The sequence below is a fragment of the Pelophylax lessonae genome (assembly GCF_965119305.1).
Source record: "Pelophylax lessonae genome assembly, chromosome: 9".
Lineage (NCBI taxonomy): Eukaryota > Metazoa > Chordata > Amphibia > Anura > Ranidae > Pelophylax > Pelophylax lessonae.
The window spans coordinates 234,184,468-234,206,267 of NC_138776.1; the positions used below are offsets into that span (position 1 = coordinate 234,184,468).

General features: G+C 43.3%; 1 protein-coding gene across 1 annotated transcript in view; it reads right to left on the reverse strand.

Annotated features, from left to right (window-relative positions):
- ANTXRL (ANTXR like) overlaps window positions 1-21,800 on the reverse strand; it is a 237,486-nt gene that overhangs the window by 76,627 nt on the left and 139,059 nt on the right. The window contains exons 10-12 of the mRNA XM_082268219.1: window positions 11,343-11,441; window positions 6,292-6,361; window positions 2,802-2,880 (exon numbers count right to left, since the gene is read on the reverse strand). Of these exons, the coding sequence (XP_082124345.1) occupies window positions 2,802-2,880; window positions 6,292-6,361; window positions 11,343-11,441 (248 nt within the window). The remainder of the gene's footprint in view (window positions 1-2,801; window positions 2,881-6,291; window positions 6,362-11,342; window positions 11,442-21,800) is intronic.

The following is a 21,800-nucleotide window of genomic DNA, read 5'->3' on the forward strand; positions in this document are numbered from 1 at the left end:
CAGACTCTGTGAACCAGGCCTAAAATAGGTCATCAAGCAGTGTCTGGCCTAACTGGTGATAACTGGTTCTGGCGCTCGGCTCCGATCCGATGGCCTGGTCATTAAGAGGGCAAATCCTTGTGGTCAAGAAGTGGTTAAACCTGAAGGAGGTGTTGTTTATAAATTACTTTACTATTGCTTTAGGCCTGGTTCACATGTATGCGGGTTGGTGGTTCACATTTGCACAGGCATAGCAGCCCATTGATTTGAATGGGCTGCTATGCCCTCATTTTCCGCAGAAAAAAGGTGCATGCAGCATTTTTTTAAAATTCAGTGGCCTTGAAATCCATCCTGCTTTTGCACCATGCGACTAACCTGCAGTTCCTGCTCTGGCAAGCTTTCTGCATTTTTTGTATACGTGGGCACGGCATTTAAAAATAAACAGTTTGCGTGTGCAGCAACGGCAGGTAAGTCGCATGGTGCAAAAGAAGGATGGATTTCATGGCCACTGCATTTTTTTAAATTCTGCATGCACCTTTTTTCAGCTGAAAACGCAGGCATAGCAGCTCAAGCCCATTCACATCAATGGGCTGCTATGCCTGTGCAAATGTGGGCCCCCAACCCGCATACATGTGAACCAGGCCTAAAGCAATAGTAAAGTCATTAATTGGTTAAACCTGCAGGAGGACCGGTGTTTTTATCTATTAATGACTTTACTATTGCTTTAGGCCTGGTTCACATGTATGCGGGTTGGGGGCCCACATTTGCACAGGCATAGCAGCCCATTGATGTGAATGGGCTTGAGCTGCTATGCCTGCGTTTTCAGCTGAAAAAAGGTGCATGCAGAATTTAAAAAAATGCAGTGGCCATGAAATCCATCCTTCTTTTGCACCATGCGACTTACCTGCCGTTGCTGCACACGCAAACTGTTTATTTTTAAATGCCGTGCCCACGTATACAAAAAATGCAGAAAGCTTGCCAGAGCAGGAACTGCAGGTTAGTCGCATGGTGCAAAAGCAGGATGGATTTCAAGGCCACTGAATTTAAAAAAAATGCTGCATGCACCTTTTTTCTGCGGAAAATGAGGGCATAGCAGCCCGTTCAAATCAATGGGCTGCTATGCCTGTGCAAATGTGGGCCGCCAACCCGCATACATGTGAACCGCCAACCCGCATACATGTGAACCACCAACCCGCATACATGTGAACCGCCAACCCGCATACATGTGAACCACCAACCCGCATACATGTGAACCAGGCCTAAAGCAATAGTAAAGTCATTAATAGATAAAAACACCGGTCCTCCTGCAGGTTTAACCACTTCTGGATCGCAAGGATTTGCCCCTTTAAAGACCAGGCCATCGGATCAGAGCGCCAGGACCAGTCATCACCAGGTAGGCCAGACACTGCTTGATGGCTATATAATAATGTAATGTGGGCTGCTAGGCGTGTGTGTGTGTATATATATATTTATTAGAGCTGCACGATTCTGGCCAAAATGAGAATCACGATTTTTTAGCTTGGAATAAAGATCACGATTCTCTCACGATTCTCTGTGTAACAAAAAAAAAAAAAATTGGGATAACTTTACTGTTACGTTTTTTTTTTTTTTTTTTATTCATTAAAGTCTAATCATTGCGTTTGAAAGACTGCTGCGCAAATACAGTGTGACATAAAATATTACAACAATCGCCATTTTATTCTGTAGGGTCTCTGCTAAAAAAATATATAAAATGTTTGGGGGTTCTAAGTACTTTTCTAGCAAAAAAAAAACTGATTTTAACTTGCAAGCAGCAAGTGTCAGAAAAAGATCCAGTCTTTAAGAGGTTAAACTTCCTTTCTCCCTGGCAGAGGGAAGGAAAAGATACAAATGTAATCATTTTTGTTTATAGTTAGGAGACTTAATGCTGAAAGGTGTTAGCTGAGTGAGTGAATGAGTCATCCAGCTCACTGAAATGTATCAATTCACAAGTCAGGCAGACTTGACAGAGAAACTCGGTATTTTAAAAATGCCACAATAACAATACCGTGGCTATGCAATACCGCGATATATCGAATTACCGAAAACCGGCATATGTCTAGTCACCGCCACATCCACCACCACCTCAACCTCCCTCCTACTCCATATGGGCCTCGTCCTTCAGAGATGAAGAAGAACATTGTTTTATTTTTCTGTTTTTTTTTGTTGTTTTAAGTTATTTCCCTATCCACATTTGTTTGCAGAGCACTTGCCATGCTCTTAATTACGTTTTGCTGCCATTTGCAGCACTCTAGCCCTTTCCTTTGGTGTTTTAGAGCCATTTTAGTGCCTTAAAGTTCGGGTCCCCATTGACTTCAATGGGGTTCGGTGTCCGGGAAAAGTTCGGTAAAAGTCCGGGACACGGACCCGGACTTTTTTTTAAAGTTCGGCCGAACCCGTCGAACACGGACATCTAGGTGTTCGCTCAACCCTAAAGGAGACACATCATCGCTGCTAATGTTATTAGCCAAATGTACCTAGATGCACATTGGTTTAGTGACATTTTTTATTTTCATGGTCATTGATTTTTTATAGTAGTTGCTACAACCACTTGAATTTTGAGCTAATTAGCTCTTTGTGGGTGAGTTGAGTTGACTCACTGAGGTAGAGCCCTGGGTGAGTGATTGCAGGTGCTCGCATTGGCAACCACTATTATTTTACATTTTTTGCATATACAATTGCTAGACAAGCCATGTTGATGAAATGGAAAAATGGAATAAGCATTGCTATGTGCAGGTGGCAATAAATGAGTCAAGGAAAGTTTATACAAAATATAGCAGATTCTTGCTTCTGCAGATACTTACACAGTGGGTGCTGGTGATGCTCACAGAGCTGGAAATGAAGGTGAGACCCATGTTCATGCTGACCTGCAGGTAGACCACCCTGGCAAGACAAAAATGACTAGCATTAAAACTTAGAATACGTTTTTTATAAGTTTGGTATAGCAGGATTAGAGAGCAAGACCTCATGAAAATGTTGTAGTAGGAGAGGTGGAGTGGAAAAAAAAATGCAAGACCTGCTCATGGCACAGCTCCTCATGCCATAATACCCAAGGAAAATGTATCTAAAACAAAATGTATCACAAGGCCTCATCACAGGATTTTAGTAAATCTCAGCATTCCGAATCTCACAAGGAGCCACTCAAGCACTATGAAGGAGTGCATTGTGGGATCTACTGTAGATGCTCAGCCTTCTCAGAATCCTGTGAGGTTTATTGATATTACCCTTGCCTAGACTAACACACTACATTCTGGAATCCAACGTAAGTATATTTAACATTTTGTTTATAATGTTTTTTTTTTTCTTTATTGCTTTCAGAGCCGGTTCACACTTCTGCGTGTGCGGGGTTCGCATGTCATGTCGGAGCGCACTGCTCCGACATGACATGCGATCAGCTGTGCGGTGCGAGTTTAGCCATACAGTTTGTATGGCTAAATTCGCATCGCACCCGCAGCAAAGACGCACAGGAGGCATTTTTGCTGCCGCATCAGGATCGGATCGCACAGCGGTTCACACTTGTGCGATCCGATGCTGTGCGAACTGCACGATCGCACTGCGATATGCGATCAAACTGGGGGTGTCGTTAAGATTACATTGACACCCCCAGCGGATCGCATATGGCAGTGTGAACTGCCGGGGGTGCGTGTGCGATGCGGGAACAGGCTGCGAATTCGCAGCCTTCCCGCATCGCAATAGTGTGAACCGAGCCTGACTGAGCATTTTTACATGGGGTGGTGGAAGACTGCAACCTATTTGGACCTTGCATTTTTATGCAAGGTCTACTTTAGACTGCAGCATGCTTTAATACATGAAAAGGGAATTGAAGATCACCCCATGACTAATTACAGAGTTATGGTTACTAAGGGCCAATAAAAAATATTTTGATCCAAGGAAATTAGTTAACTATAACCAAAAGGGTGTCACACCATGTCTGGGAGTTGATCTTGTGGTCTGGTATGTTCTGGATCATTTCCCTATTGGCTGAGCCACTGGGTAATTCCTATACTGGGCTTGATTCTCACTATCTCCTACCTTTTGGTATGAGACACCCCAGTGGCCAGCTGTAGTCAGTTACCTCGTCCCCTGACCTATATATACCCTCTTCTACTTCCTGCTAGTGCCTGAGTATAGGTTTTGCTTCTTGTTGTCTGCTGTTTATGGTTTGCTCTTGTTGCTGACCTTGGCTTACCTGGACCTCTATTTGGATTACCCCTTTTGGACTGTACCGGCTCTGGCTATTGATCTCGGCTCGCTCTTGACCTCCCTTTGGATTACCCCTTTTGGACTGTACCGGCTCTGGCTAACGAACTTGGCTTGTTCCTGACTACTCTTCTGGACTTCGCTCCCTTGGGGTCTGGCTTCCGACCTACTCCAAACCATGAGTCTTTTCTTATTAGTTGTTCCCTAAGTTTGCTGGTTGTACTTTCATTTGTGGTCCCAATATTTTGGCTGCAGGACCCTATCCGCTCCTCCACCTGATACCAGGATAACAAGACTGCTGGTCAGGAAACTGGAGGAGCGGTAGGGCTCTCTGGCAGGGCTAACAATGGGGTCATGAAGGCTTTTTTTCTCTTGGTAAAAGTGATAACAAGTTTTCACAGGGTTTATTTTGCCTTCCGCTAAACCCAAGCTGTAGGGTTTTTAGAGGCTAAACTTGACAGAATTTTTTTACCAAAATGATTGTTATGTTCCTATGTATTCTAAGATTCAGTCTAAAATCATTCAATCTCATGCATTGCTCCAACAATCATTCTCTAAAAGAACTAAATACACCCCTCCCTTTGTTTTCTCACCTTATCTTTTTTTATTTACCCCCACCCAACGTCCTTACCCTTACTACTGTAGAGATATCTCAGATTCAACCAATAATAAAAGAAAAGGCTGCTGACAGCCAATCTGAGGCTCAGGCTGTGAGTGGAGGAACCCTTTGTGTTTCCACAACCAGGGGTGTAACTACAGGGGGTGAAAGGGGTTGCAATTGCAACGGGCCCCGTGCTCCAGGGGGCCTGTGCGTCTCCCCTGTACACCTGGAAAGGAGGGGCGCCAGGCGCAGCATGTAGAGATATCACTGTCCTCCTTTAGCATTAGGAGAAAAATGGAGGAGATTGGTTCCTCTGTATGCTGCCCCGCCACTCCTCCTATCCAGTTCACTCGTGTTCTGCTGTCTCTGGGCCCCTGGTGCCCCTCTGGTCCCCCCCCCCCCCACACACAGTGTGCTCCCTTCCCTCTCCTGCCAGCTGCAGGGGATGTGTCACAACAAAGAACCAGGAAGGGGTTGGTAAATATGTAATTTACCAACTCCTTCCTTTTCTGAATGGACAGAGTCATAGTCAATGACATTGTAAAAAAATTAAATAATACAATTAAAATACCAAAAAATTAAAACTATTGACACCAGTGGGGGAACTTCCAGGATCGCAAAGGTCACACTTGCAAACAGGCCCTGGCATTCCACCACCATGGAACTTGTGAAAGGGTCCAGCTGCAGGACCGTAATAAAGGGCCCTGCAACAAGAGTAAAGGGCCCCAGAATCAGTGGGAAGATCCCCAGGCTTGAAGGGAAGGGCCCCGGCCAGGGGTCCGGGAGGCCCTTCATGGTTTCTTGCACTGGGGCGCTGAAGGTTCTAGTTACGCCTCTGTCCACGACCATGGTTTAATAGTGTACTTGTGGATGTACACTCTGTTACTCATTCTCTATTAAAGACTAAATACACCCCTCCCTTTGTTCTCTCTCCTTATCTCTTTGTATTTGCCCCCATCCAACATCCCTACCCTTACTACTGTAGTCAAAGAGATATCTCAGATTCAACAAATAATTAAACAAAATGCTGCTGACAGCCAGTCTGAGGCTCAGGCTGTGAGTGGAGGAACCCTTTGTGTTTCCACAACCATGGTTTAATAGTGTACTTGTAGAAAGGACTCAGGGAGTGCTAAAAGTCCACGGGTTAGGGGGCGCAAATTACTTGCCTTACCCTGGGCGCTGACAACTCTTGCTACACCACTGGCTGTCAGTGCCCATTATTTCCTTACTTCATTCTTCAGCCTCAAGTTTTCCTCAGAGCTAATGTGAACTTCTCCAACTGTGCAGATGGCCCTTGTGTTCTGAAGATACCCTCAGCAAAACTTTAATTATCATTTTAAATAATTGGAAGAGGAAAGATGGGACAGTCCTCTTTGTATAGTAGGTTTATGGAACCTCAGCTCGATCACCAATGCTATGCAGATCAGTAGACATTGCAATACCTTATTTTAACCCCAAATAATTTCTGCATACAGATAATAATTAATACATACTGTCCCACTTCCTCGATTACTGGGGCAGGACAGAGCAGATATGTATCTTGTATGTCTGTTGGTTTTTCATCTGAAAGAAAGAAAAGAAGAAAACAGAACTATTTTCACTTTTGCACAATGACCAGAAGAGAGATGTTGCTACATAAAAATAATTTACAAATTGTGCTGTGCTTTTCTTGTTTTATAGCGGTTGTCTGCTATCCTGTTTTTTTTTTTTGTTTTTTTTTTTTGGCGGATAATAGTGAATATAGTAATTTGGGCTTCATACTAGGGAATTGAGTAATTTGGGCTTATACCAGTAGCAATATACAATATGTGCTCTAGAGTTTGCAAGCATTACAAGGGAATTACTCTCCTGGCTAGAGTTTGACATTACAGAATTTCTGTAGGAGGAGGGCGACTCTGTGTTGCTGGCGGTAGACAGTGAGAATAATTAAAGTGTATAGTATAGCATCAAGTCAAGTGAACTCCTGGGATATTGAGCTGGTCAGTTTAGTAGTAGAGGGGGTTGTTAATCAGTTTCAGCTGCTTTGGTGTTAATGAATCTAACAGCAGGTGCACTTGACGGGCAACAATGAGACAACCTCCAAAACAGGAAAAGTTTTACAGGTGGAGGCACTGAATTTTTTTTTCCCTACTCATCTTTTCTGACTGTTTTTCAGTAGTTTTTCATTTGGCTAGGGTCACTCTCACTACTGGTAGCATGAAGCAATACCTAGACCTTATAGAGGTTGCCCAGGCAGTCCAACTCCTCCAGGATGGCACATTTTTTTTGTGCCATTGCCAGGTTAGCTGTGTCTCCCAGCACAGTCTCAAGAGCATGGAGGAAATTCCAGGAGACAGGCAGTTACTCTAGGAGAGCTGTACGGGCCCGTAGAAGGTCCTTAACCTATTGTCAGCACTGGTATCTGCTCCTTTGTGCAAAGAGGAACAGGATGAGCACTGCTAGAGCCCTACAAAATGATCTCCACTAGGCCACTGATGTAAATGTCTCTGAACAAACAATCAGAAACAGACTTCATAAGGGTGGCTGAGGGCCCAACGTGCTCTAATGGGCCCTGTGCTCACTGCCCGACCCCGTGGCGCTCGATTGGCATTTACCATTGAACACCAGAATAGGCAGGTCCGCCATTGGCGCTCTGTGCTTGTCAAAGATGAGAGCAGGTTCACCCTGAGCACATGTGACATGTGGACAGTCAAATCTATGGAGGGATGCACAGACCTCTACAGGCTAGACAATGGCACCCTGACTGCCAATAGGTATCGGGATAAAATCCTTGGACCCATTGCTGGTGCAGTGGGTCATGTGTTCCTCCTGGTGCACAACAATGCCCGGCCTATGCAGCGAGAGTATGCAGCCAGTTCCTGGAGGATTAGGAATTGATACCATTGAATAACCCCCATGCTCACCTGGCCTAAATCCAATAGAACACCACTGGGACATTATGTTTCAGTCAATCCGACGCCGCCAGGTTGCACCTCAGTCTGTTCAGGAGCTCAGTGATGCCCTGGTCCAGATCTGGGAGGAAATACCCCAGGACACTTTGTAGTCTCATTAGGAGCATACCCCAACGTTGTCAGGCATACATACAAGCACGTGGGGGCCATATAAAACACTGAGTACAATTTTGATTTGCTGCAATGAAATTACAGCAAAATGGACTAGTCTGCAGCATCATTTTTTTTACTTTGATTTTTGAGGTGTTTTTGAATTCAGCCTTCTGTAGTTTTATAATTTTCATTCCATCAACCGATGTGGCATTCTTTCATTCCTAACACATTAACCGGTCCATACCACTATAGATATCCATCATGATATTTTTCCCCATTGAGATCTGATGTGGTTTAAAGTGTTCCTTTATTTTTTTTGAACTGTGTGTGTGTGATGATGGATGATGGAAATCGTGGTGGTATAGCTGGGGAGACCGATCAGCGCCGCCTCAGATACACAGCGCACGCTGGATGCTATCAGTCTCACCAAGCTTTGGTGCAGTTCTCCGTCCGTCCTTGCCCCGTGCGCTGTGTATCTGAGGCGGCGCTGATCGGTCTCCCCCGCTATACCACCACGATTTCCATCATCTCTAAAGGCGATTGTATATGTGCATGCTATGCACCTGCTAATGTGAGTGAGACCATTATATATCTTTTTCAATAAATTCTTGTTTGTAGGATTTCATGCACTATTGCAAGTCTCTCTGTTTCCATAATATGTCACATTGAGTGATACTGCAAGCCGGATCTCAGCTGTGGATAAGAGGAGTCTTAAAGATGTGGGTGGTTGTCTCATAGGACCTTTTACTCATGCGTTTTTTATAAAGAGCTGAGGTGAGCGCCCATTCACAAGGGGGTGCACGGTTGTGGCTGTCCACTGTGTCACTCTGGTCACACATCTTTAGGAGCACAGATCACTTTTATGATTGTTTGGACTATATCCATTTATTAATTTTCAGCACGTTTATTTATTATTTCACACTGGCCTTTTTTGCATCTTTTTCACTTTTATATTCTTACCTTTATTTATATATAATTATTGGCACTATTTAGCACTTTAATATTGCATATTACACACGGATCTGATATATATATAGTGCAATTTATGATTATATATCAGCGCAGCACTGTTTATTTACTTAAGGTTCTTAAACGGTTATGCGAAGTGGAGTGTCTGCAGCAGATAGCCTATTAATCTAGGACCTCAAGGTTGCTCGCAAGATTTTTTTCTTTTTCTTTTAGCTCTGTGTAGATACTTGTGCTGCTGCAACTTTTAACTCTGTACACTTCCCACTGTACATTGACTCTTCAGGGCCCAAACTACAGGCACCCCCTTTCACACTTCAGGGTCCTCTACCTAGGTACCCCCTCTAATACTGCAGGGTCCTCTGACCAGGCACCCCCTTTAACAGCTATCTAACTCCTGTATCCCTAGAACCTTCTCTGGAGTGGTCCCCTCTGACACTAGGCAGACCCCCAGGGGCAGTCCACAGTACTCACAACCTTTGTAGGCTTTCCTGGAACTGGACCCATCTCTCTCCGCTGGTTCTCGGCACACTGGATCCCATCGGCAGTTCAGCTTCACACACATACCTGGTAGCTGCTGGACGTCTGATGGGGCTGCCAGCTGCAGTGAATGAAATAGCTGTGGTCCCGTAATTCAGAGAATGTTCTCATTCATTGTAACATATCTAATCAGAGATCTTGATAATGTAACCGATACCAAAGTTCTGATGTGGTCATGTTACAGTATCAGGCCTTCCCAGAATGGCTGCTGTTTCAGAATATCTTATTGGTTTATACATTATAATACATTCTCTGCACAGCAGGACCATGACTATTTTGCCTACTGGACTCTGCAGTCACCACCTACATGGCCAAAGCTGCTGTGCTAGCATGGTGGTCGGATGGAGAGGAATTGGTTAGCTGGTTGCATCTCCCAGGGGAAGGGGGGGGGGGTCCGGCGGGGATCCCACTGGGGCTGCTCAGATTCTTGAAGAGCTTCCAGCTCATTCTGGCCCAGAGTCCCCAAAGTTGTCCAATACCTGCATCCAGAGAGGAAGGAGGAGGAGTGTTTTAAACTGCACTTGTGCCCCCGCTATCTGAGGTGCCATTGTCCCCTCAAATGTAGGTAGGTGCATGGGCAACAGGAGGGTCACTGGGGGTATTGGGGTAACAGGGTAATGCTGGGGGTAATGGTGCAAGAGGAGGGTTGCAGGATATACTGAAAGGAGAAATTGTGGTAATTTATTCAAGAACATTTAAAAAAAAAATTATATATATATATATATATATATATATATATATATATAATAAAAGAGTGTATTTTATATAGTATACTCCATTACAATTTTAGACATTATGAGTATATAATTAACAAATTATTGGTTGTTTTATATTCAGAAACTGTAAATGTACAGCCTAATTCTGGATACAGATGTGAAAATTTCATAGCAATTTCAACCCTTTCAATGAGATTTTGAAAGTTAATGAAAGAATATTATTAGTCCAACTCCCAGTTTGAGGGCTGTGTATGCAAACACAAAGACCACCAGCTGCCGTGATTTATTCATGGCTGAGATGACCCTTCGTCTTCGATGAGAGTGTCCTCTGGTCATGTAGCTCCTCTTTGGAGGATGTCTCCTCTGCTCTTAAGAACCCTTGGTCATAGCCCAAAATAGCGTCATTTCGGTTATTTAGTGACCACTGGTATTTGTTACTAATGTTGTTATGTACCGGTACTTTTCTATTTTGTATTGTACGCTCTTATTTATTGTACGCTCTTATATTTGTACGGTTTATAACCTTAATAAAAAATAATTGGAAAAGAAAGTATATAAATCTATATAGTAGGAACAGTGGTAGGTTACCTGCATCAGTTTGGATATTTCCCCCTAAGGGAAACTGAACTTTAAAGGCCAAAAGTAACACCACAAATAATATAAACATTTTTAATATTTATTATTTTTATATTTGTAGTGTTACTTTTGGCCTTTAAAGTCCAGTTTCTCTTAGGGGGGTTCTTCTCGTAATTAGGGATGTTGGCCAACTGACACCCTACTCTACCTAGATGAGTGTCCTCTACATTTGGATATTTTTGTGATTTGAAACTGGTTGAAAAGGGTTGAATTGCTACAAAGTGCCATGTATAAAGTTCAATTACACAAATAGCAATCTGCATCTTGCTACATGAATAAAAGGCTCCATTAATGATTACGGATGAATGGAGCTTTCATTCAAACACTGTACAGCCGAGCACAGAACATATGTACAATAAACAATGGTGTGTACAAAGATGCATTCCTGTGCCTTTCCTAGCCACCAATGTTTCTTTGCTCACCTCTGCTACATCAGAATCACAATGCCATTTACCCGTAGAGATGAATGAAGCCTTCCATTCCTGCAGGAAATCCTGTCTAGTTTAGGAAATGCAGAGCAGACAGCTGCTTCTGCATGAGCAAGCTCATTACCTTCATTTTATAGCACAAATGCATCAAGACAATTGAATGATGCTATAGAAGTTTAAAATAACAAAAGTAAGCATTCAAAGGTGTTCATACTTATAGTTATGCTGTCATTGAGTTTAAAGCTGCAGAGCACTTGGTCAATATTTCGGGCATGGTAGAAACCGTTTCCTTTTACCACCACCTGGAAGGACTCTGCAACGAGAGAACAAAGTAATGTTTAAATAGGCAAATTAATCAGCATTTAAACTATTTCTAAGGTCAATATAAGGATTTCAGATCTTAAAGTGAAACTTCCCCTTCTCAATCAACATTGACTAGTTTTAAACCATATTCTAGCAATTCGATAGAAAAGTATATAAAATTTACTTGTTTTAAACCATTTTTTATTTTTACATTTCTTCAGTTACTTACTGGTTTCCAGGTCTAGGCAAATTATGTCATACACAGTGCTTTAAGTGGGCTGGTATGCACTGGTACTCAGTACCACCACTTCCAAATATGGCTCCTGAGCATACCGCCACCTCTCCATGTGCCTTAGCGTACCAGTACGCTCATTTTGGACATCTGCACCCTCAATTGCCCCCCCCCCCAAGAATATTTCCCACTCCAGAGTCAGACCAGTCACCACCAGTGAGTTCCCCTGCTCCGGAGTCCAAACCCAGGCCAGGGGGGGTGCTCTGTGGGGACCCTGATGTGGGGTGGGGGCAACAAAATTTATAGGCTATAATAGAGTACCGGCACCTCTTTTGGGCCACTTAAAGCACTGGTCATACATCTCATGAGTCTTCATGAGGGGAGTAGGAGCTTTCTCACCTAAGCACACCCTCCTGAGTTAACGGTTGATAGATTCCAGGTTGTAAATGCTACATTAATCATCTGCCCTTACTCAAGATGGGCAGACCGAAATGCTGGGGGCTGTTTTTCAAAGTGATTCCTCAGCAAAATAAAGTATGGAGACTGGGATTGGTGGGTGAATTTGCTCTGAATATTAAACATGGAATTAATAGTGTTTTTTTTTTTTTTTTTTTTTTTGTGGTGCCCAGATGCAGTTTAGTTATGGTTTATCCCTTTAACCCAAGGACTGGAAAAAGGGACATCAGTTGTGTATGATTAACTCACCTGTTGTCTACTGTAGGGATGTATTTACACTTATAATAATGTGTATTGTACTTCATGAGCTCGATGACGACAAGTCTGCTTGTTAATTAGCTCAAGTTATTTAAATCACTGCCATCTATTAGTTGCTAGTGGGAAAGTAGAATACTGTTTGTGTTGGCTGTTCCTTAGATAATTATATTTCTGTACATAATTTCATCTGCATACATAGGCACCTGACCTGGTGGGGTATATATTCGGTGTGAGTTTGTTCAATAAATGTTCCAGATCTTATACAAATCTATTTTCAGCTAGTTTTGTATGGGGGTGGCTAGAATATCGGATATCTATGTTCAAGACTGAAGGAAGTGGTATTCTGACAGAAACCCACAAGCACGTTGTGGGGTCGCGGTTCCGTTACATTGTGTATCATGAACAATTACCATTTTTTTAACATAAAATATATTTTTAACCCACTATTACACCTCAGTGGTGATCCCTTCCGGCTTCTTTCATCTACTTGCTGTTTAAATGCACTAACTCCAGCATTGTCTTCCCATCATAGCTCTGGATTAGCTTCTTGATGACAGTAATGAAATATGCCTGCACAATGTGTGTCATTGCCATCTACATTATCCGCAAAGGGAGTATGTGACAGGGTGACAATACAGGTGCACATTTGTAAGAAGGGGCGACTCTAGAAACAATATATAGGGGGGCACATAAGATACCACAGACAAAATAGGGGGGCACTCAATAATCACCCCTATATCATTCCACTGAAAAAACTAAATAAGTATATATATGAATAAGGTTACAAAATATGAGAGTAATGCAGTATGCAATGATACCTTTTTATTTTACTAACCTAACACTTAAAAGACAAGCTTTCAAGAGTTTTCCTTTCTTCTTCAGGTATTGCTTCAGACCTGAGAGACGAAAACTCTTTAAAGCTTTTCTTTATAGCTTAAAGCAATTTCAGGAAACAGTTTACCTAGTAATGGTGTCAGTTTACGCAGTAATAGCTCCTAGTATTAATGCCAGTTTATGGAGTAATAACCCCTAGTATGGGTGCCAGTTTATGTAGTAATAACCCCTAGTATTGGTGCCAGTTTACGCAGTATTATCCCCTAGTATTGGCAATAGTTTACACAGTTAAGGCCCTAGTAATAATGCCAGTTTACGCAGTAATAGCCCCTAGTATTGGCAACAGTTTACGCAGTAATAGCCCTAGTATTAATGCCAGTTTATGGAGTAATAGCCCCTAGTATGGGTGCCAATTTACGCAGTAATAGCCCCTAGTATTTGGAAAGGCTGCCACAGTGCACCTCTCCTTTCGGGACTCATGCCCCTACAGCAGGAGTGCCCAACCTTTTGAGAAATGAGGGCCACTTTAGCGACTTGGTAACTGGTCGCTGGCCACAATGAGTGGAGTGGGCAGATGACTGGTCCATGTCCACTCAGCATATACAGAGCAGACATGGACACAGCCCGCTCTACTCTTTGGGCCCTCCGAACTGATCCACCCAGACAGAAGTGCATAGATCCCCTTCTGTTTTTTTAAGTGGATTGGATTGGAAATAGGCGGGTGTAAACGAACACAAGTCCATTTACATCTGGCGCTCTATAGAGATGAATGGTGGGTCAGATTGGGTCCACCTGAAAAACAGACAGGCGGTCCCGACTGGACCGATTGTGTGAAAGGGGCATAATGCTACTTTCATACCGATGCACTGCGAGTTACTTGCACCTCAACTGACCTCAGTCTTCACTTCTTCCTCAGGATTCCTGCAGGTATTGCTGGCTGCTGCTATCCCCCAGGCGGGTATGTGGCTGCTGCTGGCTGTCCTCCAAGGCTGGTACTGCTGGTGGGTACTGCTGGCTGTTTTTCTGGATGGTACTTCTGGTGAGTACTGCTGGTTGGTATTTCTCATGGGTACTGCTGGTTTCTCTGAGACACACCAACAGAGCGCGATGCTGGAGGAAGCATGCAGCTGCAGTAGAGAGAAGATCCGCTGCTTCCTGTATCTCTCCTGTGACTGTCACAGGTGGAGTACATTTGGTATTACTCCCTGTGACAAGAGCCGGAACTATACAGGAAGGAAGTATCGGCTCCGCTTTCTCTAGTGCAGGCTCAGTTCTTGGAGAGGATCCCGCAATCTGGGCTTACTGACTTGCAATCCCAGAGCAGGAGGTGGGATCCTGTTGGGGGGCACAGCATAATGTTGGGGGGCCATGGCCCCCTCCAGTAATGCCACTGTTTGTGAGACAGCTGTAACTACAAAGCTCTAGCTGAGCTTAGCTAGAGAAGGAGAGGCCGCACTGAGCATCCACACAGTTTAAACAGCCCGGATCGGCCACTACTGAGCTCAGCTGGAGAAGAAAAGCACACACTGCATACGAGCTAAGTTTTGAAAAGCCTGAAGCAGCTGCATGGGGATGCACAATTATAATTTTGAGCTCATCCTACAAATGGCAGGACGCAGGGAGATCAAGGGGCCAGCAGTTTTTGGTGGTTTCTGTAGAGAGAACCCCCCCCCCCACAGCAGGGGTGCATTACATTTTTTTTTTTTTTTTTCATTTTTTTTTTGAAGAGTAAAGATTAATTTTGGGAAATCAGCACCTTTTTTTTTTTTCCAAGGTTATTTTTATCCTGTAAAAAAGGAATTTCCGAATTACCGCCATCTGGACTTAAGCAGTCCCAGACTTCAAATCCCTGTCTATGCTTTCTGTTATGACTAGATATGGTATAGCCAATAGATTCAGACTATTTTAACCAAATCTCATACAACAGGTATAACTTAAAGTAGAACTAAAGGGAAAACCTTTTTTTTCATCAACCATTAAGAAGATTTCCCTTTACTTCCTACCCCATAGCCAAAACAGGAGGAGAGAGGAAATCCCTCAAAAGGGAGGCAATCATCAGGGTCACTAAAATCAGTGTCCCTTTTTAGCGATTTCTCCTCTATGCCTGTTCTGTAACAACCCAAAATGTGTGATTTTATTTAACTTTCACTTTGAGTGATAACGGTAAACAAGATAAATATAGAGAGTGAATCTCCCTAATGGGGACACAGACAGCAATAATGACCTGACAAGTCTTCTTATCCCTCTGCACCCTATCAAAAATGAAAAAGTTTTGCCTTAATGGCTGGAATACACGATAAGAAAATCGGCCGAAAATTTCCGTTCAGCGAGCGATGGGCCGATATTCTACTCGTTAATGCCCAGCCATCAATGAGCGATATCGATATTGTGAACGAAAAATACCCTTTGAAAAAACAGAAAAATTCTGTCGTCTCGTTTGCGAATGAACGATATTCTATACGTTGGTGTTGAGGTCGTTCAGTTTAAATCTGTATAACCTCATCACGCATGAGGACCGACGAACACTGTTTCGATGGTCGGCGGGCAACGGTCAGGCGATATTCGGACCGTGTATGTTGGCAACGTTTTCGAATGACAAATACTTTTTCAAAAGTCGGTGGTCAAATGATCGGGCGATATTCTAACCGTGTATTCACACCATTAGTTTTACTTTGATAATACAGTTTAATCTTGTTGTGCAATAACCTATAGAAGTCAGTTCACATATTTGAGCAGCGTATAGTAGGTAGAACAGTAAAAAAAATTATACTAGATCTTAATAAGTCACAGCATATTACAAACTACAGATCCTGGTAGATTTCTTTTGGGAAAACAACTTCTCAGCTGATAACAAGAAAAAAACCAGAGTAGCCCTTTAGAAAAAGCCAAGCCAAAAACCATGAAAAAAAAAAATGCTTATGAAGGTCAGATGGACATGACTTGGTAGCCCTTCTAAGGCGCGAGAGCTGCACAGCAAGGACATTCTCACCACTGCAGCTTACCTCTTCCTCCCTGCCAGGTTGCAGGGGAAGAGGGGAGAGATAAGGAATTTGATTGGCTACATCAGTAGTTCAAAAGTTAAGCCTTATCCCCAGCCCATGTGGTGTGAGTGTTGGGAACTATGGTAAGGAGGAAGAAGCTACCCACCCAGTGCCCACAGGGAGAGCAGCTGAGGAATAAAGAGTGGGGAGATCACTAGACCACCAAGCATGAAAAATGTACACCCTGCAGGGGAGAGGAGAGAATATCCAGGTAGGCCCAAACAGGGTCGGTGCTAGACTATTTTGCGCCCCAGGCAAGACCAGCTACTTGCACCCCTCCCCCAAAAAAAAAAAAACTGTACATTTTTCCCCCCTTCCTGCACATAATGCCCCCCCTTTAACCCTACACTCCCCTTCCTGTACACAGTGCCCCCCTTTAATGCTACACCCCCTCTGGCACACTGCCCTCCTTTAATGCTATACCCCCTTTAACCCTACACCCCTCTTCCTATACACACTGCTCCCCGTTAAGCCTACACTCCCCTTCATGTGCACACTGCACCCCTCTCCACAGGGGATGAGGAGGTGACAGGAGAGGAATATGGCACTGGCCATGGCTGCACCCTAGGTGGCAGTGCGCCCTAGGCGGCTGCCTAGTTCGCCTAGTGGTAGCACCGGCCCTGGGCCCAAATCATCAGGAGACCCATAAGCCACTAGAAATGTGCCAGGAGAAAGGGGCAGGCTCGATTTAGCCATTTTGTGCACTTAGCTACTGGGAGCTACTGGGAGCATTGCAGCCTATCTCTGATCGACCCATATCCAGCCAGGCCAATGCAGCCTCCACCTCATCCGCCTTCATTCACCCTGCAGACTGCATTTGTCGGACATTAAGGTGGTGTGCAGAGGTTTGGCCATCTTATGTGTTGAACTTTGCCTACACTTCCTGAGTGTTGACTGTAGTTGACTTTTAGTTCAAGGGGGATATACCAGCCTTTTACTGTCTGTTATTGAGACACTTTAAAGATATCCTTGCTCTACAGATTTCAAATACGTTTGTTTGAAGGTTATAGATTTACCTTTTGGCCAGGAATTAGCTAGGGTCTGTAGACTGCAAGACCCATCAGTTAGCTGCATCCCTCTAACTGCAGATTAGGGATATTTGTTGCATTATTCTTGTTGTTACCCATGCGCCCAGTGTGTCTTAGGCAAGGTCTATCTATTTCGGCAAAGAGAACTAACACCAGTCTAATTTATCTCATTGTATTGAGTTAAATTACTGGGGTTAATTTACTAAAACTGGAGATTGCAAAATCTGGTTTAATTTAACAAACTAAAGTTAGAAGCTGATTGGCTACCATGCACAGCTGCACCAGATTTTGTACTCTCCAGTTTTAGTACATCAACCACACTGTCATTGGAATGCTACTTTTACCAATGTTAAGCCTATTTATCCAATACTTTTATGCAAGGCTTATTTCTGCTGCTTCTTATATCGCTATTGGTTTGTTGGCGTATTGTCGGATTCAGTTACCGGATGGGTCGTCTCTTGAAATTGTGGAAGAACCCAACATTTCCAGCAGCTATAATTCTATATAGTCAAACTTGTATTTTACACATATTTTGCACACTGTGCATACAGGCAGGTAATCAGTCCTGAATAGCGATGGCCCCGTGCATGTTCAGATCGATCCCGCCAGAAAGATGGCACTGCACAAAGCCAATCGTAGGCAGCGTGTCTGTATGTGCAGCTGCTGGTCGGAAATGCCTCACTGTCTATAATTGGCAGTGTGCAGTGAGAGCCCCCTGGCGGGCTCAACCCGAACAGGCCTGAGATGATCACTAGTCCTAAACAGGCAATTCTAGCTCCTGATTTAGAAATTCGGCTTCCTATGTCACCTATCTATCTCCAGCCTTCTCATTGGAATGTAAATCACTAAAGTCACCTCTGTCCAGTGACCAGGCTGCTGACCCAGAAAGCAGTTCATATTAAACCAAACTGATATTTCGAACTAGCAAGATGTGTGTATCACAAGAACAGATGACCAAAATTACAAATCCTTTGGCAAGTAAACAGTGAGCCTATATTTATATTTATGTATTTAGCTGTTTGCCTCAAACTTTGAAACTCAAGAATTTTGCAGCAACAATAGACCATATGTAAGGACCTGCAGAAGCACCCAAACCCCCCCAACTGTTTGTGATATCCATTCAGTCATATCAAATTCTTTGTGATTCTATGGGTCAGCACTGTGGGCACCATGTTGATGCTTAAGAGCCTTTTCTCATAGATTGTTTCAGTCCTAGTCTGATGCCACGTGAGCTATCCTGCCAGGAAGCTGTCACAGCACACTGACAATCATAGGCGGTCAATGCTTTACCCACACCAGAACCACACGTATAAACGCTCTTTGTATACGTGTAGCTGAGGGGTGGGGAATAACTTGGCCGCCTATGACTGGTGGTTTGTAATGACACCTTCCTGGCAGGATAGCTCACATGGTTTAAGACTAGGGTCAAATACATCTGAGCTTATCTCTATCAAGGACACAAGTGTTGCAAGGCAAAAATGCTAATGACTAATTTATTTAAAATAGGCAACACTGGTGTAGCCATGTCCTACCTCTCAGTATTCCACAAATGTAAGTAAGGAAAAGTGCCTGGGATGATTAAAATGGGATATAAAGGATCTAATTGCAGTTGTGATACAATGCCTAAACGTGGCCTAAGGAGTATTCTTCCCACTGACCACCAATGTAAGTTACATAGTTAGTGAGGTTGAAAAAAGACATCCGTCCATCCAGTTCAACCTATGATGTGTGTGTGTGTTTGCTTTTAACCATACATTGTATACCCCTGTATGTTGGGGTCTCTAAGGTGCCCATCTAATAGTTTTTTGAAGCTATCAATGCTCCCTGCTGATACGACTGCTTGTGGAAGAGAATTCCACATCCTTACTGCTCTTACAGTGAAGAACCCCTTACGCACTTTAAGGTTAAACCGCCTTTCCTCTAGTTTTAGTGAGTGGCCACGTGTCTTATTGTATTCCCTTTCTCTGAATAGTTTGTTCCTTATGCTAGGGTCGCCAGTACAGTATTTGTACATTGATATCATATCCCCCCTCAATCGTCTCTTCTCCAGAGAGAATAAGTTCAGTGCTTGTAGTCTTTCCTCATAGCTGATGTCCTCCATTCCCCTAATTATTTTTGTTGCCCTTCTCTGGACTCTTTCCAGTTCCAGCACATCCTTCCTGAGGACCGGTGCCCAGAACTGGACAGCATACTCCAGATGTGGCCGGACCAGAGTCTTGTAGAGCGGGAGAATAATCACTTTATTTCTGGAGTGAATCCCCTTTTTTATACATCCCAGTATTCTGTTGGCTTTGCTTTCAACGACTTGGCATTGCATGCCACTGCCAAGCCTGTTGTCTACCAGTACCAGTACCAAGTGTCATTTTCCTATTGACTCTGAATGAATCCGTTTTAGCAGGGGTTCCTTAAGAACTGAAAAATATGTCAAGGGTTCTTTAGGAGGGGAGAAAGGCTGATGTAGAGTCTTATAGATATACAAGTTAAAATGGCACAGCCCTTGCACCTCTTCCTTTGTGAATGGGTTGTGCTTTTCTCCACTTCAACCACTAGTTGGCACTGTGCATGCAAAAATATGACCAACCTCACCAACAAAAAAAGACATTGCAATAAAGGTTCTGAAGCTGTCAGAGTGTAACCCCTTTCCGTGCCTGGCTGGTTATACACTCAAATGTAATTGTTGTGGTTGTCCGGTTTGCAATGGAAATTTATTTATATTTCTAGGATTTTGGCAGACTCCGCAATTCAGTTTTCAACATTCCAAACTAGTTTATATTTGTAGCTGGCCTTATGGCTCTTCTGTACTGATGAAACATATTAAAAACTGGTTTTGATATTTTTGGGACAACTGCTACTTTCTCCTAGAGAAGGCCAAATGCAGAGTGAAGGAGGGAGTCCTACAGCTCTCCTCCATTACAATTATAAGCATTATACGTAAAAAGTGAACATCAAGTTATAGAATTCCAACCTTAAGACCTTCCTTTGTCTCCTTCTAGAAAGGCAGAAGGTAATACGCAGCCTATTTACAAACACCACATACTCACTGTAGGAATCTAACATTCACCACAATTTCCTCCACCTCGCATAAAGACGCAGAGCTGGCATAACACTAAAACAGTGCAGTCAGCATCGCAGAAAAACAATCTCATCCAAAAACAGGATGCTGCTCATACCTTTCCTATGATGAGATGACCACAGTATGCCCATAATAACTGTATACGGCTAAATCAAAAATAATGAACTGGTGACCCTGAGCTATACACCCAGATTTAATAAAATCTTGCAAGTCGAAATGTGAAGACTGCATTGGCAAGTTATGAGCCTTGGTACTAACAATGAGAGTCATTACTGAATCCCAAGTGCTAATAGGTTCATCGTTTGAAAAAAAAAAAAAAATTATATATATATATATATATATATATATATATATATATATGTATATGTATCTGTATCTGTATCTGTATCTGGGTTTGGTTCAGGTTCAGAATCCAAACCCCACTGAAGTCAACAGGAGCTGAATGCTAAACAGGGAGGACAAGCATGTGGCCTGTTTTTACCTCCCATCGTCCACCAGTGTAAAAGAGCCCTTAACCACTTGCCGACCGCTCACTGAGCTGGTACTGCGGCAAAGTGGCTCGTTATCGTCCAGCGACGTAGACCTACATCGCTGGACTTCTCCCCTTGTGGGCGGCGCGTGCGAGCCGCCGGAGGCTCGCTCCCGCTGTATTCAGTCACATCGGGAGTCGGGCAAGGGGAAGAGAAGCGGTGATCACCGCCGCTCTTCCCCGATCGTCGGGGAATCGAGTCTGGAGATCTGCCCGCTTGTGTAAACAAAGCGGGTGGATCTCCTAAGTGACAAACAGTGACAGATTGCAGGATTCAGCATAGCTGAACCTGCGATCTGTGCCTGTGTCACTCAATCCCCTCCCCCCACACACGTTAGTAAGCACCAGGCATACATTAACCCCTTGATCACCAATAAAAGTTAACCCCTTCCCTGCCAGTGTCATTTTTACAGTAACAGTGCATATTTATAGCACTGATTACTGTAGTAATGTCACTGATACCCCCAAAAGTGTCAAAAATGTCAGTCAAGGGTCTGATCTGTCCGCCGCAATGACGCAGTCCCGCAAAAAAAATCGCAGATCGCCGCCATTACTAGTTAAAAAAAAACCAATAAAAATGACATAAATTTCCCGTAGTTAGTAGCTGCGATAACTTTTGTGCAAACCAATCAAAATACGCTTATTGCGATTATTTTTTTTTTTACCAAAAATATGTAGCAGAAAACAAATTGGCCTAAAATGTTAAAAAATTTAGATTTTTACATTTTTTGGGGGGGAATTTTATATAAAAAAATGTGAAAAATATTGTTATTTTTTCAAAATTGTCGCTCTTTTTTTGTATATAGCGCAAAAAGTAAAAATCACACAGGTGATCAAATACCACCAAAAGAAAGCTCTATTTGTGGAGAAAAAAATTTGGGTACAGCATTGCACTACCGCGCAATTGTCCGTTAAAGT